Source organism: Rhinatrema bivittatum, chromosome 7 (assembly GCF_901001135.1).
Source record: "Rhinatrema bivittatum chromosome 7, aRhiBiv1.1, whole genome shotgun sequence".
Taxonomy (NCBI): domain Eukaryota; kingdom Metazoa; phylum Chordata; class Amphibia; order Gymnophiona; family Rhinatrematidae; genus Rhinatrema; species Rhinatrema bivittatum.
Window position 1 is genome coordinate 104,697,908 of NC_042621.1, and position 15,502 is coordinate 104,713,409.

General features: G+C 47.2%; 1 protein-coding gene across 2 annotated transcripts in view; it reads left to right on the forward strand.

The window, feature by feature from the left end:
* Window positions 1-7,082, forward strand: part of LOC115095333 (C-factor-like) — a 53,283-nt gene extending 46,201 nt beyond the window's left edge. For both annotated transcript variants that reach the window (XM_029608860.1, XM_029608859.1), the window contains one exon: window positions 6,873-7,082. In XM_029608860.1, the coding sequence (XP_029464720.1) occupies window positions 6,873-6,986 (114 nt within the window). In that variant the 3' untranslated portion in view covers window positions 6,987-7,082. The remainder of the gene's footprint in view (window positions 1-6,872) is intronic.
* Window positions 7,083-15,502: the final 8,420 nt, after the last annotated feature.

Below are 15,502 nucleotides of genomic sequence, written 5' to 3' on the forward strand. Positions count from 1 at the left end.
TAAGACATGTCATATTGGGTCAGACCAAGGGTCCATCAAGCCCAGCATATTGGAGGGTGTCTAATGTAACCCCAATATTTAAAAAGGGCTCTAGGGGCGATCCAGGAAACTACAGACCAGTGAGCCTGACTTCAGTGCCAGGAAAAATAGTGGAAAGTGTTCTAAAGATCAAAATCACAGAACATATAGAAAGACATGGTTTAATGGAACAAAGTCAGCATGGCTTTACCCAAGGCAAGTCTTCCCTCAAAAATCTGCTTCACTTTTTTGAAGGGGTTAATAAACACGTAGATAAAGGCGAACCATGTAGTGTATTTGGATTTTCAGAAGGCGTTTGACAAAGTTCCTCATGAGAGGCTTCTAGGAAAAGTAAAAAATCATGGGATAGGAGGCGATGTCCTTTCATGAATTGCAAACTGGCTAAAAGACAGGAAACAGAGAGTAGGATTAAATGGACACTTTTCTCAGTGGAAGGGGGTGGGCAGTGGAGTGTCTCAGGGATCTGTACTGGGACCTGTACTTTTCAATATATTTATAAATGATCTGGAAAGGAATACAAGTGAGGTAATCAAATTTGCAGATGATACAAAATTATTCAGAGTAGTTAAATCACAAGCGGATTGTGATAAATTGCAGGAGGACCTTGTGAGATTGGAAAATTGGGCATCCAAATGGCAGATGAAATTTAATGTGGATAAGTGCAAGGTGATGCATATAGGGAAAAATAACCCATGTTATAGTTACACAATGTTAGGTTCCATATTAGGAGCTACCACCCAGGAAAGAGATCTAGGCATCATAGTGGATAATACTTTAAAATCATCAGCTCAGTGTGCTGCAGCAGTCAAAAAAGCAAACAGAATTTTATTTTATTTATTTATTTAAAAACTTTTCTATACCATCGTTAAGTTAGATAACCATCACAATGGTTTACAGCAAGGCACGCTAATGAAAATGTGAGTGGTATAGCTTACAAATTAATCATGTGCCATCATAGTGCGGTAACAATTCATTTAAAAAAAACTATGTGTGTAAATTAGGCTTGTCTGTTGGGATCATATTAGGCGGTTTGAATTTAACATTAATGTGCATTTGTAGCTTACAAGTAACTACTTTTAGTTTGGTGCGTCCTTATCAGTCAACTGTTTTTTTCCTTCTCTTTATCTTTATAAAAAGCTTGTTTAAAAAGCCAGGTTTTCAGATTGGTTTTGAATATTTTGAAATTACTCTGCAGCCTTAGTTCGAGTGGCATGGTGTTCCATAGCACGGGGCCTGCCAGTGAAAGTGCTCTCTCCCTAACTTGCGTGAGGTATGCTGTTTTGACAGAGGGGACAGTTAGTAGAGCCTTATTAGCAGATCTTAAGTTTCTTTGCGGGAATATTAGGAATTATTAGGAAGGGAATGGTGAATAAAACGGAAAATGTCATAATCCCTCTGTATCACTCCATGGTGAGACCGCATCTTAAATACTGTGTACAATTCTGGTTGCCGCATCTCAAAAAAGATATAGTTGCGATGGAGAAGGTACAGAGAAGGGTGACCAAAATGATAAAGGGGATGGAACAGCTCCCCTATGAGGAAAGACTAAAGAGGTTATGACTGTTCAGCTTGGAGAAAAGACGGCTGAGGGGGGATATGATAGAGGTGTTTAAAATTGATGAGAGGTCTAGAATGGATAAATGTGAATCGGTTATTTATTTTTTCAGATAATAGAAGGACTAGGGGCAATCTATGAAATTAGCACGTAGTACATTTAAAACTAATCGGAGAAAGTTCTTTTTCACTCAACGCACAATTAAACTCTGGAATTTGTTGCCAGGGGATGTGGTTAGTTCAGTTAGTGTAGCTGTGTTTAAAAAAGGTTTGGATAAGTTCTTGGAGGAGAAGTCCATTACCTGCTATTAATCAAGTTGACTTAGAAAATAACCACTGCTATTTCTAGAATGAGTAGCATGGGATTGACTTAGTTTTTGGGTACTTGCCAGGTACTTATAGTCTGGTTTGGCCACTGTTGGAAACAGAATGCTGGGCTTGATGGATCCTTGGTCTGATCCAATATGGCATGTTCTTATGTTCTTAACAGTGGCCAGTCCAAGTCACAAGTACCTGGCAAGTATGCAAACATTAAAGAGATCTCAAGCTTCTATTCCTTAATGATTAATAACAGTTTATGGCTTTCTCCTCTAGAAACTTATCCACATTTTTTTAAACCCAGTTACATTAACTGCTGAAACCACATCCTCTGGTAATGAATTCCAGAGCTTAGTTATGCACTGAGTGAAAAATAATTTTCTCCAATTTGTTTTTGTAATGGTTAAGCGGTGTTTGGGTGGATTCTCGGGTACTGTGGCAGATGACCACGCCCACGGGGAGGAGCCCCGTGAGGCGCCACAGTACTGGGCAAAACGCAGGACGCAGAAACACAGAATTAGTTCTTTATTATATAGCAGTCTCAGGACCCTCAGCAGAGGGGACCCTTCTTACCCCGTTGGTATAGGGGAATTCCGGTGTAGGTTTCCCAGTAAGGCAATACTGTGGATGAGATAGACTGAGAGTTAGATTACTCACTAGATGGTTGCTGTAGGTATGTGATTCCACCAGGTTGAAGAAGATGGTACAGGCACTGAGGCAGGGAGAGCAGGCCCTCGAGGAGTGAGTACCTGATCCCTGTAAGGCACCTGAAATAAAGCAGAGGGCCCCCGAGGAGTGGGTACTCAGGTTAGCAATTACCCTGAAGGGCAGAGAGAGAGCTTCCAGCGGCAGCACAGAAGTGGCAGAGTAGTGTAGACCAGCCGAGACCAAGTCCTTGCTATCTCAATGAGCTAGCAACATAGTACAGGCTATATACCCGGATGGCGTGATGTCAGTAGAGGGGAATGCCCCCGAGGTTCGCGCCAGTGCTGAATAAAGACATGGGTGGCGTGCGCGCGCATACCCTAGTAGGCCCGTGGGAGGAGTATGGCGGGACGCCAGAGAGGTCGGCTTGTTGACGCGGCAGCAGCCATTTTCCCTAGGGATGGAGGAGGAGCCGTGAACAAGTTGAGGCAAACGGGGCGAAGCAGTCTAGCACCGATGGACGCAACAGTTTTAAATGAGCTACTTGCTGACTTCATGGAGTGCCCCCTAGTCCTATTGTCTGAGAGTAAATAACTGATTTATTTTTACCTGTTCAAGTCCTTTCATGATTTTGTAGACCTCCATCATATCCCCCCTCAGCCGTCTCTTCTCCAAGCTGAACAGCCCTAACTTCCTTAGCCTTTCCTCATAGGGCAGCCGTTCCATGCCCTTTGGTCACCATACTCTGTACTTTCTCCATTGCAACTACACAGCGATACAGAGTGCTTGAGTGCTGGCATTTAGTGCTGTTTTGGTATGGGATGTTTCTTTAAAATATTTCTAGGCTGCTTATAGCAAACATATTGTACTAAGCAGATTACAATGTTAACATAAAATACATCAAAATAGGTTTACTATATTATCATTGTTATTCAGTTTACTCATGGCTTTTACAATAGGTCTAATATAACAGATTACTTTTTTGCAGAGGTTTCTGGTTGACACCAATGCAGTGCATGTAAAAATAATATACATGTTGCTGTGATATTTTTACCTTGGGAGTCTATGAATATCTTTTTTCATGTACAATCTGTTGTTATAAATGGACAGTTTTTAATTGTGTATGGTGAGGGCTAGTGTGTAAAGTTCACCTAGTGCACCCAATATCCTTGCACTGATCTGGAGAGAGTGTGCCACACACTGACCCCCCCCCCTCCCCCACTATTCACCCATTTCCCACTTCTCCAGGGGGCAAATGCTGCAGAAATATGGGAGGCAGGCTGCGGTGTTCCTAGGAGTGTAGTAGGGTTGCCAGCTTCCAAGAAATATCATCAGTGATGCACTGTCTGCCATTCCTTTGGGAATTCCGACTCTTCCTTTCCCCCTTCTGTAACATTTCCAATCACTGGAAGGGCCAGACTCAAAGGGGACGCTGCCCCCAAGGACCCTCTTGATGATTTGACCTGTGCTTTGCCTTTGGGGTGGAGGCACGCCATCTCAACCCTCGCCTCTGTTGCATGTGCCGGCCGCGGCAGGCCCTTTTACCCTCTGCTGCCTAATCCAACGTGTGGCTCCACTTCCCTCATGGCTGTAGGCCGCCGGCTCCATCCCCGGGCTGACCCCGGCAGTCCTGGTTATACGACGGACTCCTGTGCTCCGTGGTGGGCTTCTCAGTATGGTCCGTGGAGAGACACCGCCATCCAGCGCCGTGTCCCTCCCTATGCGCGCGTGCGCACATCTCTGCTTCCTTTAAAGGGCCCATGGCGGGAACTTGGCCAAGGCACCAGATGATGACATTGCTGAGGCTCTGGTATATTAGGCCGGGCTCAGCTCCTGTTAGTTGCCTTTGCAACAGATCTCCACGCTGGTCGTGTACTTCTTTGCCTCCTGGTGAATCCTTCTTGTTCCTGGTTCCTGATCCCTATGAGTTCCTGTTCCTGGTTGTCGTCTTCTTTCCTGTCTTCATACTACCCAGCTTTCCTTATGGACTGATCTCCTAGTCTAGACCTCTGCTTCACTGACAACGCTACTGATCATCTCCTAGTCCAGACCTCTGCTTCGCCTGACCAGGTTACTGATCATCTCCTAGTCCAGACCTCTGCTTCGCCTGACCACGCTATTGATCATCTCCTAGTCCAGACCTCTGTTTGCCTGACCACACTACTGATCATCTCCTAGTCCAGACCTCTGCTTCGCTTGCCCACATTATTGCTTCCCTCTTGGACTTGACCTCAGCCTTGCCTTGCCACTACTCTTTGATAGCCGCCTCCCCCGACTTCAGCTTGTTCTACGACGCCTCCACTGTCTTCGTCCTGGACATGGCCTTTCAGGCTTCGGCCTGTTCTTGATCAGGTGCCCCTGGTCAGACTTTGGTTCCTTATTGGTGCCGGGGTCTCCGGGACTCCTTCTTGTCCAGTACAGACTCTTCAGTTTCACTGTTTCTGCCTCTGGGCTGACCTCTCCATCTTCTCTTCGACGACTACACAGGGAGGCCCACCTAACGCCAGCCGGCCCCGGTACCCTAAGGCTCAACCTGCGGGGAACGAGGGCTGGTATTGGCGAAGCACCAGCTGGCCTCCGTCAGTCAGCCCACTCCGCCTGCCGACGGTGGGGATCCATGGGATCCCTCCTATGTGTAGAGTCAACCCCACCTCGGCAAAAGGGTCCACCTCCTGCGTAACAGCCTCAGGCAGCAGATTTCTCTGAGCCGCCCCTGCCCATCCCTTCTTTAGAGTTATTTTGTCTCTAGACCAATGGATGGGTAGATATGGACCACTTTTTGTATATTTGCTTTTCAACATTCTATTGAATGGCAGACATAAGAATAGTTTAGTTCAGAGATATGAATGTTATCTGATCACAAGGGCCATTTAAGTCAAAATATTTTACTTGAAGGAACAAACTCATCTTTCACCTCACACTCCACATAGACCTTCTCTCTACCTTTCACATGGACCTCCATTTTTTTTCCCTCCCCTCGTAGACCTTCTCTCTCTCCTCTTTTTCCGCCCTACCATGGACCTTCTTTCTTAACTCTAAACCCTGTGGACCTTCTCATGAAATGGGCTGATCCTGGTCTGAGCAGTGAGAACAGATTGTGTAGGAGCACAGGCTGGGGACTGAGCTAATGTGCACTTCTAGGCTCTGCGATGCCTTGCTCTCTCCTGGAATATAAGAACATAAGAAATTGCCATGCTGGGTCAGACCAAGGGTCCATCAAACCCAGCACCCTGTTTCCAACAGAGGCCAAACCAGGCCACAGGAACCTGGCAATTACGAAACACTAAGAAGATCCCATGCTACTGATGCAATTAATAACAGTGGCTATTCCCTAAGTCAACTTGATTAATAGCCGTTAATGGACTTCTCCTCCAAGAACTTATCCAAACCTGTTTTGAACCCAGCTACACTAACTGCACTAACCACAATCTCTGGCAACAAATTCCAGAGCATGGGGAGCGCATATTAGCTCAGTCCCTGGGCCATGTCCTTCACAGCTTCCCACCGCAGTTGGGACCAAGTGACTTGGCATCATTCGCTCGGACAGTGAAAAAGGCATCATACACTGCATGTTTCATACCTCTGGTTAATCCCTAAAAATGAATCTTTGGGCCTAATTCAAGAGGATATTACTTAGCTGATTCAGGTTTTATCCCTAGCAGTTCACAATTAGCTGAAAGTGTGGGTCTTGAACTTACAATTCAGAGACTGAGTCCTGGCGTCTCTGTAATTTCTCCTGCAGTTTTGAAATAATATGTATTGTTTCTGACAGAAAAAATTACCCGCAGAGAAAGCAGGGAAAGTTCATTTTTTTCAGGGGGCAATAATGAACGCCCAAAGCATGCACATACTTTTAACTTTCATCAGTAAACTTCCTGGGTTAAAATTTGCAGATTTTGCCAGACCATGGGTAGTTTGATTTATTTATCCCGTAAACATAAAATCACAATAATAAAAGATTACCTCCACTAACAATCTCTCAAAATAAAAATAAAATAAGTCAAAATGCACCCAGCAACTCCATGTCACTAACTCATGGTAAATTAAACACCTGCTTAAAAAAACATTTTCTTAGAGGATAATAATCTTCTAAAATAGGTGCTTCAAGAGGCAGACGATTCCATGGGCAAGGAGCTATGCTTGTAAAGCATAGGTCCATTTGAATCTGTTAACAGATTCTCTGTAGCTCTGACTTACAACTTTGATCATTTCCCTTCTAAGCTATCAGGGTCCCCTCCAGCTGCCCAGGCTCATTGCTGAACTGTCTCTGGTGTGGGTGTCCCTCTCTAACACGTGCCATCTTTTTTGTCTTGCAGGCAACTCTGACTCCAGACCAGAGTGTGAGTGGAATCTTGAACGTCCTCTGCAGCCTCTCTGAGAAGCACAATGGGGTTCTTGTGGACTGGGAAGGCAATGTCCTCCCCTGGTGATAGCCTGAGATGTCAAGGATAGCAATTCCAAAGGCAGCCGGGGGGAGCTTTCCCCAGATGTGTGTGTCAATAAATACCCCATACCTTAAAGTAAAGGTGTCTATCTTTTTTCACTCCTGGTTTGGGTGATGTCTGACCTTTATTTACTAACACTTAAATATTGTATAGGTGGCAATTTTTTAAAATTATTCAGGCAGGTGCAAAGTCCACAGGAGCTTTTATCTAGAAAAAACAGTATGCACAGAGATTTGCATATGCTTTTTCCGTGGATACTCTTTTCTGATCAAAATGCTGCATATAGTTTGGAAAAATCACAAACTGTGCATTTTTTTTCCTGATCTAACATTGCCCCAGGAATGCCTCCACTACGATGCGGGTAAAAGTAACACATCGTGAAAACAGTATTTTTACCCCATATAGGGAGGGTGGGATACTTTCAAACAGTCCTTTTCCTATTGGGTAGACAGATAGACTCAGAGCAAGTGGGTTATGCTCCCCTGTGAGAAGATGGAGACGGAGCAAGCTGATGTCACAGTACATATACTCCTGCAGTGACCCCAGCCTGCCAGTATTTTCCGTCTCCAGCAGATGGTAGACATGCACCTCCCTATGGGGATTGCTTCAGATTTTGGAAGGAGAATTTTGAATTGAATAAGGAAAAGCCCAGCTCTCATGCGGTGATATCAAGTGGTCCCCCCCACAGTTGAGAATTCCTGAGGTGATTTCCATGGTCCCTCAGATGTGTTTCTTGGTCCCAGCGTGGACTTAGCTGATTGTACAGCTGAAAGGAAGGGTGTAGGAGGCCGCGCGTGGCGGTGATGGCAATTGCCCTCTCCCCCTGCAGCCAGAGACTGTCTCTGTACTCAGCTGGTAAGCACAGAGCTCAGGTAAGTACAGAAAAAAAAAAGGAAGAAGTTTTACATTCTGATACAGAGACAACTAGAGGTTTTGGTTTTTTTTTAGGATTTCCTCTGGTCTCCGTGCTCGGCGCGCCGTCTGACAATTCGTTCCCGTTTTGCAGAAGGGTTGAGCGGCCCTGGTGGGCTAGGCCCCCCAGTGGTAGGTCGTGGTGGTGTTTTTTCACACGCTTCTGTGCATGCTCTACTGCCCTCTACAGGACTTCGTGTGCGCAATGCGTTGGCTCTGGGCATGCGTTGTGTGCTCCGTTTTGGGCGCATCCTTGTGTGCACAAGTTTTCAGCGTGTAATACGCTTAGTGCCTGTGCGTGTGATTGAGCGGCACTTACCTTTTGAGGCGCTTAATTTTTGTGAGCATAATTTTTGAGCATGAGTCGTTTAGATGCACATTCACCGCCGCTGATGGTGCTGGTGAACAAGAAGCCCAAGCACCTTTCTGTGTTGCCTGTCATATCCGGGCTTCTCAGCTGACCTGTCTTCTAACCTGTGTCAGCGCTGTTTGGACATTCAGGGAAAGTTGTCTTCCTTTGATTTCGCTAAGCCTGGCTCCTCCCATCCTGATGATGATTTGATTGCGGCTTTGTCTAGAGGTTCACCAGACCCTGGCCTTCCCTTGACTGGCCCCTCCGCAGGTGATGGCAGTTCAGTGGGCCCCACTCTAGTTCCTTCTGGGTTTGGCCTGGATCCGGCTGCTTTTTCTTGGATGGATGTTTTTTCAGGGTTTACAAATCTTTCTTCAGGCGCAGTCCTCAACTTCACCAACTCCTGTCAGGTCGGACTCTTGGCCGGTGGATCCTCCCTCTTCCAGTTCCATGGTTCAGAGCTGGGGCACACCTCAGTTTGCAGCGAGTATTCCCAACAGGAACCCAGATGTCACTGATTCTGATTCTCTGGAGGTTGGGGAAATTCCTCCAGGACTGAAACCATATTGGACCATGTTACAGATCTTTCATAGAGACTAACTGCTGGCCCTGATTTCCCAGACCTTGGAGAGGCTGGGTGTTCCTGGTGCAGATGCCATGTCAAACCAAAGAAGAATCCCATTTTGGTTTCTTTGCGTAAGGCCTCTTCTTTTTTTCCATTATTGAAGCCATTCAGGACTTAATTGATCTTGAATGGGACGCCCCGGAGGAAAATTTCAAAGGGGGTCGGACCTCGGAGGGCCTGTACCCCCTGGATCCAGCTACGAGAGAGTATTTGCATCTTCCCAGAGCGGATGCGCTGGTCTGAGCCGTCTCTAAGCGGATGACTATCCACGTGGACGGAGGAGCGTCCTTGAAGGCTGTGCATGATAGACGGATTGAGTCTATTTTTGAGCAGGCCTTTGAAGTGGTGGTGATGACTTTTCAGATTGTTTCCTGTTGCACTCTTGTGGCCCGTTCTTGTATGCTTCTCTCTCAGGAAGTTAACTGCTCTGGGATTCAGCTCAGAATCATCATGGAACCCACTGCCACCTTTTTAGTAGATGGGGGGCTGCGATTTGGTCTCCATATTCATACTCCTTCACGTAATCTGAGATCTTTGGGCAAGGCATTACTCACAGTACCATCACCTAAATTAGCACAATTAAACGCAGTCAGGGAAAGGGCTCTTTCTTTAGCTCGGCCAAAACTCTGGAATTCTCTCCCAGCTAACACACGATTAGAGGTCAGTATACAGGCATTTAAGAAACAGGTTAAAACATGGTTGTTTGAGCAAGCTTTCAATAAGACAGATTAACATCTTCAGTGACTACTCCTAGGAATTTAGGCTTAAACAAAATACCCAGTATTTTCTAATTTGAGCTTTAAATGATAGTACCATTACGCATGGTTTTATTACATTTTAATTTGTATTTTATTATTTTGTAATTTATAGTATAGAATGTTATTATGAGATAAATTTCTAAAGGCTCTACATGGGGTTCTAATTTGTTTTTATTGTTTTAATTCCGTTTCAATTTTATTTTATATACAATGAGTTTTATGTATTTTGGGACGAATTATTAATAGCTTGTCCCCGATTTTTATGTAAACCGATGTGAAGTGTACACGATATGCTTGGTATATAAAAAATGCCTAAATAAATAAAATACCTCGGCCAGAGGAATGGCTTTGGTGGTAGCAGCCCGGCATCAACTATGGTTGCGAAATTGGTCAGCTGACCCAGCCTCCAAAGCTAATCTTACGAAAATGCCTTTTAAGGCATTTGAAAGTGAATTGCAAAAGCTGGCCAGTAAGTGGTGCGAGTCTCCAGTTCCCCGGTTGCTGGAAGATAAGAAGCAGATGCAGAGTTTCTCTGCTATGAAGAGTTGTTTCTAGAGCTCCAGACGGTTACAGCGGGTCAACCTTTCAGAGGACTCGGCCTTTCGGTAGGTCTCAGTCCTTTCATTCCAGTCAGCCCAGGAGAAGAGCGAGCTCGGGTGACAGATCTTCCCAATGAAGGTTTGCCAACCCACCTTCAGGAACAAGAGATAGGGGGCTGCCTCTCTCTCTCTCTTTTATCAGAGGTGGGTCGAGATCGCATCAGATCAGTGGATCCTGGATGGGATAAGAGGGATATGTGCTGGATTTTCGCAGTATTCCTCGGGACGAGTTCCTGGTGTCTCCTTGCCACTCCCCACAGAAGAAGTAGGCAGAAGAGTCTACATTTCTAAGGCTCCTCAGGCTGAGGGTTGTGGTTCTAGTGCCATCATCTCAGGCCGGTATGGGGCGATATTCCATCTATTTTGCTGTGCCCAAGAAGGAGGGTTCCTTTCGTCCCATCCTGGAGCTCAAAAAGGTCAACCGTCATTTTGAGGGTGACTCATTTTCGCATGGAAACCTTATGCTCTGTGATAATGGCTGTGCAGTCAGAGGAATTCCTGACCTCCCTGGATCTGTCTGAAGCCTACCTTCATATTCCCATCTATTTGGAACATCACTGTTTTATTTATTTATTTATTTAATTTAAGAGGTTTTTATATACCGATGCTCATGAAAAATCATATCGCGTCGGTTTACATATAACTTAATCTGTCTTACCTGCTTTTAAGTTCACTTAGGGGCGGATTTTCAGAGCCCTGCTCGCCTAAATCCGCACAAAACCGGGCGAATTTAGGCGAGCAGGGCCCTGCGCGCCGGGAAGCCTATTTTACATAGGCCTACCGGCGTGCGCAGAGCCCCGGGACTCGCGTAAGTCCCGGGGTTCTCCGAGGGGGGCGTGTCGGGGGGGGCGGGCCCGGTCGTCGCGGCGTTTCGGGGGCGTGTCGGCAGCGTTTTGGGGGTGGGTACGGGGGCGTGGCTACGGCCCGGGGCGGTCCGGGGGCGTGGCCGCGCCCTCCGAACCCGCCCCCAGGTCGCTGCCCGGCGCGCAGGAGGCCCGCTCGCGCGCGGGGATTTACTCCTCCCTCCGGGAGGAGTAAATCCCCGGAGAAAGGTAAGGGGGAGGTGTAGACAGGGCCAGGCGGGTGGGTTAGGTAGAGGAAGGGAGGGGAAGGTGAGGGGAGGGCGTTAGAGGATTCCCTCCAAGGCCGCTCCGATTTCGGAGCGGCCTTGGAGGGAACGGGGGTAGGCTGCGCGGCTCGGTGCGCGCCGGCTATACAAAATCCATAGCCTTGCGCGCGCCGATCCAGGTTTTTAGCAGATACGCGCGGCTCCGCGCGTATCTACTAAAATCCAGCGTACTTTTGTTTGCGCCTGGAGCGCAAACAAAAGTAGGCTATTCGCGCTCCTTTTAAAATCCGCCCCTTAGAGAATAGCCACTGCCATTAGCAATGGTAACATGGAATAGGCTTAGTTTTTGGGTAATTGCCAGGTTCTTATGGCCTGGATTGGCCACTGTTGGAAACAGGATGCTGGGCTTGATGGACCCTTGTTCTGACCCAGTATGGCATTTTCTTATGTTCTTATGTTCTTTAGTTGGAATTACAATAAACAGGAGATTTTAACCTGGAATTACAATAAACAGGGGATTTTAACCTGGAGAAACAACTCTAGAGAGAGTCACAAACAAGGATAGAGGTGGAGAAAGAGTAATAGCGTTAATAACATTAACATTAAGGTAACAACAATGATAACTGTGTTAAATAATGCGGTGAGGTGTAAAGAGTCTTATGGCGTTTTCTGCGTTTTGCAGAGTTTTCTGCGTTTTGCAGTGCTGGGATGCCATTATCAGTTTCAGGCGCTGCCTTTTGGTCTAACCACCAGCCCAGAATGTTTTCCAAGGTTATGGCAGTAGTAGTGGCAGCACTGAGAAGCGATGGGATCCTGGTACTGATTTGAGCCAAATTGCAGGAAAAGAGCTGCCTGGGGACCAACTAGGTGATCCTCTTGTTGCAAGAGCTCAGTTGTGGTGAACTTGACCAAGAGTCAGCCATCTCAGTCATTGGAGAATCTGGGTGTCTGGCTTGATATGAAGCAGGGCAAGATTCCCCTCCAGAAGTTCATTTTCAGAAATTGGTGTCTCAGGTGCTTCAGCTGGTAAACCTATACGACCACCAGTGTGGTGCTTTTTACAAGTATAATTAGTTTGATGGCAGCAATCTTGGAAGTTGTACCGTGGGCGAGACAGCATATTCACCCTTTTCAGCGTTCACTTCTGTCTTGTTGGAACTCGCAGTCTCAGAACTATTCAGCTCTTGCCGGTGGACTTCTGCTCTCGCCTCCAGTGGTGGTTATAGGAGGTTCATTTGAGCAAATGGGTTTCCTTGTCCTCCCAAAACTGGCTGGTACTCACAACAGATGTGAGTCTCCAAGGTTGGGGAGTTCACTGTCAAAAATTAACGGGCCAAGGATGTTGGAATGCCAAGAAGTCCATCTGGACTGGGGGCCTGGGTGGTCCAGTTGGCATGTTTGCAGTTCAGCCATCGGCTGCAGGGTCAAGAGTTCCACGTGCTGTCAGACAACACAATGGCAGTAGCCTACATCAATCGCCAGGGAGGAACCAAGAGCCAGCAAGTGTCACTAGAAATAGACCAACATGGAATAGGTGGAAGGATATTTACAGGTGATCTTGGCCTTTCACACTGAAGGAAAAAATTGTAAGAGTAGATGACTCTCTCAGCAGGGAGAGTTTGGACCCAGGAGAATGGGTGTTGTCTGCCGAGACATTTCAGCTGATAGTGGATCTTTGGGGCCTTCCATCCCTAGACCTGCTAGCGACTTCTCGCAATGCAAAGGTGCTTCTATTCTTCAGTCACTGGAGAGATCCGTTGTCCCTGGGCATAGATGCTCTTGTGCAGGTCTGGCCAGAAAAAGAACCAATTTATGCCTTTCCTCTGTGCCCCTTGTTGGGCAGGATAATTTGCAAGATTGAAGGCTACAGGGGGCTAGTAATCCTGGTGGCACCAGTCTAGCCCACTTGCACGTGGTATGTGGATCTGAGGAGACTCCTGGTGGAGACACCCCTTTGTCTTCCACCTCGCCTGGATCTGTTGCAGCAAGGAATGGTTCTTCACTAGGATCTGACTTGGTTCTGTCTTACAGTTTGGCTTGAGGGGGCTCGCTTGTTAAAGCGTGGATATTATTCTTCTGCAGTAATTGCCACCTTACTCCATGCTTGGAAAACTCCACTTAGCCTATGTGTTGGTTTGGAGAGTGTTTGAGGCCTGATGCAGGGAGTGTAGTATTCTCCCCCTTGCTGCTAAGAACTGCTCATTCTGGAGTTTTTACAGGACGGGTTGAATAAGGGATTGGCCTTTAATTCCTTGAAGGTCCAGGTCGCGGCTTTGACTTGTTTCAGGGGCCTGATGAATGGTATTTCCCTGTTGTCTCATCCTGATGTGTCCCGTTTTGTGATGGGAATGAAACATCTTCAGCCTCCCTTGTGGTTGCCGGTTCCATTGTGGAGTCTTATTTGGTGCTGGACTTCTTGGCAGGCCTTACGTTCCAACAGCTGCATGGCCTTTCCTTGCGGTTGTTGACCTTTAAGACAGTGTTCCTGGTGGCAATATGTTCTGTGTGGCAGATTTCCGAGCTGCAGGTCTTGTCTTGCCAGGAGCCGTTCCATCGGATGACTCCAGAGGCATTGCAGTGGCATACTGTTCCCTCCTTCTTGCCTAAGGTGGTTTTGGAGTTTCTTGTGAATCAGTCCATTTCCTTGCTGTCCCTGAATAAGGTCAGGGATGCGGAGGAGTATCGCTTCCTATGTCCCTTGGATGTCAATTGGCTTGTTGTGTGGTATCTAGAAGTTTCTGAACCTTTCCAAAAGATGGATTGCCTGTTTGTCCTTCATGGTGGAAGGAAGCAGGGCGAACAATAGCTCACTGGATTAAAGTGGTAGTCTCAGCCGCATATGTAGATGCTGAGAAGCTGTTGCCTACTCAGGTTCAGGCTCAATCTACTAGGGCTCAGGCTGTGTCAAGGGTGGAAGTTTGACTGTTGTCTCCTGTCAATTGTTGCGACTGTCGCTGCTCGACGTCTTCACTCCGCCCTCCTTACCTCCTTGGCGACTCCCTCTTGCTCTAATGGAAGGTTGGCTGCCGCGGCGTCATTCTGCTGTCTTCCTCTGGCGTCCCCGGAGCGGCTCGACGCTGCAATCTGCCATGATTCACAAGAGCCTAAGGGCGCACGCGCGGCGCGGCCCCGACTGATGTACCAGCAGTGGCGTGAACCTCAGGGGCGTCCCCCTGAGATGACGTCATCCGTTCCGGATATATAAGGTCTCAGAAATTGCTAACTGATCGAGTTAGCAAGGAGTTGGTTTCGGACCAGTTTCACACTCTCCAAGCTACTCTGCCTCCTCGGACTTACCAGGGGTACCCGCTCCTCGGGGGCCTCGCTCTCTCGTTGTTTTTCAGGTCACAGTCAGGAACCGGTACTCGCTCCTCAAGGGCCCATGTTCCCGGACTGGTTGCTGAATACTTATTCTGCCTGGAAGTCATCACTGCCTACTACACCAGTGAGTTACCTTCTCTCTCTCTCAGAGTTTTCCCTGGAACCAGGTACTCGCTCCTCGAGGACCTAACTCCTTCCAACATCTGGACTACTTCTAGAGACTATTGTGTGAGTGTTACCATCAAGGTTCTGTTTCTGAACTCTGCTTACCCTGCCTAGTCACTATATTCAGTTTCTCTACAGCTCAGTTATCCAGGATCGCTGTTCCAGTACCTGAGGGACTACAGCCCTGCTGGGCACTTCCAGCTCACTACTGCCACCTCTGGTAGTTCAATATACTGTTTAATAAAAGAACTAGTGTGTGTCTGTCTCCATACTCTGAGCCTGACCGGTGGTCCCTCTCGGGATCTTCCCCCGGGGGTGTGGTCATCTGCCACCGGCCCAAGGATCCACCCACAACTACCTCAAACACCAACATCAATATCTGCCAAGCTGTGACGTGGTCCTCCTTACATACTTTTTTCAGGTTTTATTATCTGGATGTGCAAGTCCAGGATGATGCAGTCTTTGCACGGGAGGTATTAACTGGTCCGCGGGCAACCTCCTGCCCTATTTGGGAGTAGCTTTGGTACAGCCCACTTGTTCTGAGTCCATCTGTCTAACACTAGGAAATGGAGAAATTACTTACCTGATAATTTTGTTTCCTTAGTGTAACCAGATGGACTCAGCTTCAGGTCCTAAGGGATTACTGGTAAGTGTTCATCCAGTCCCTAGGTTAAGGTACCTATGTTCTTGAGTTCAGTGT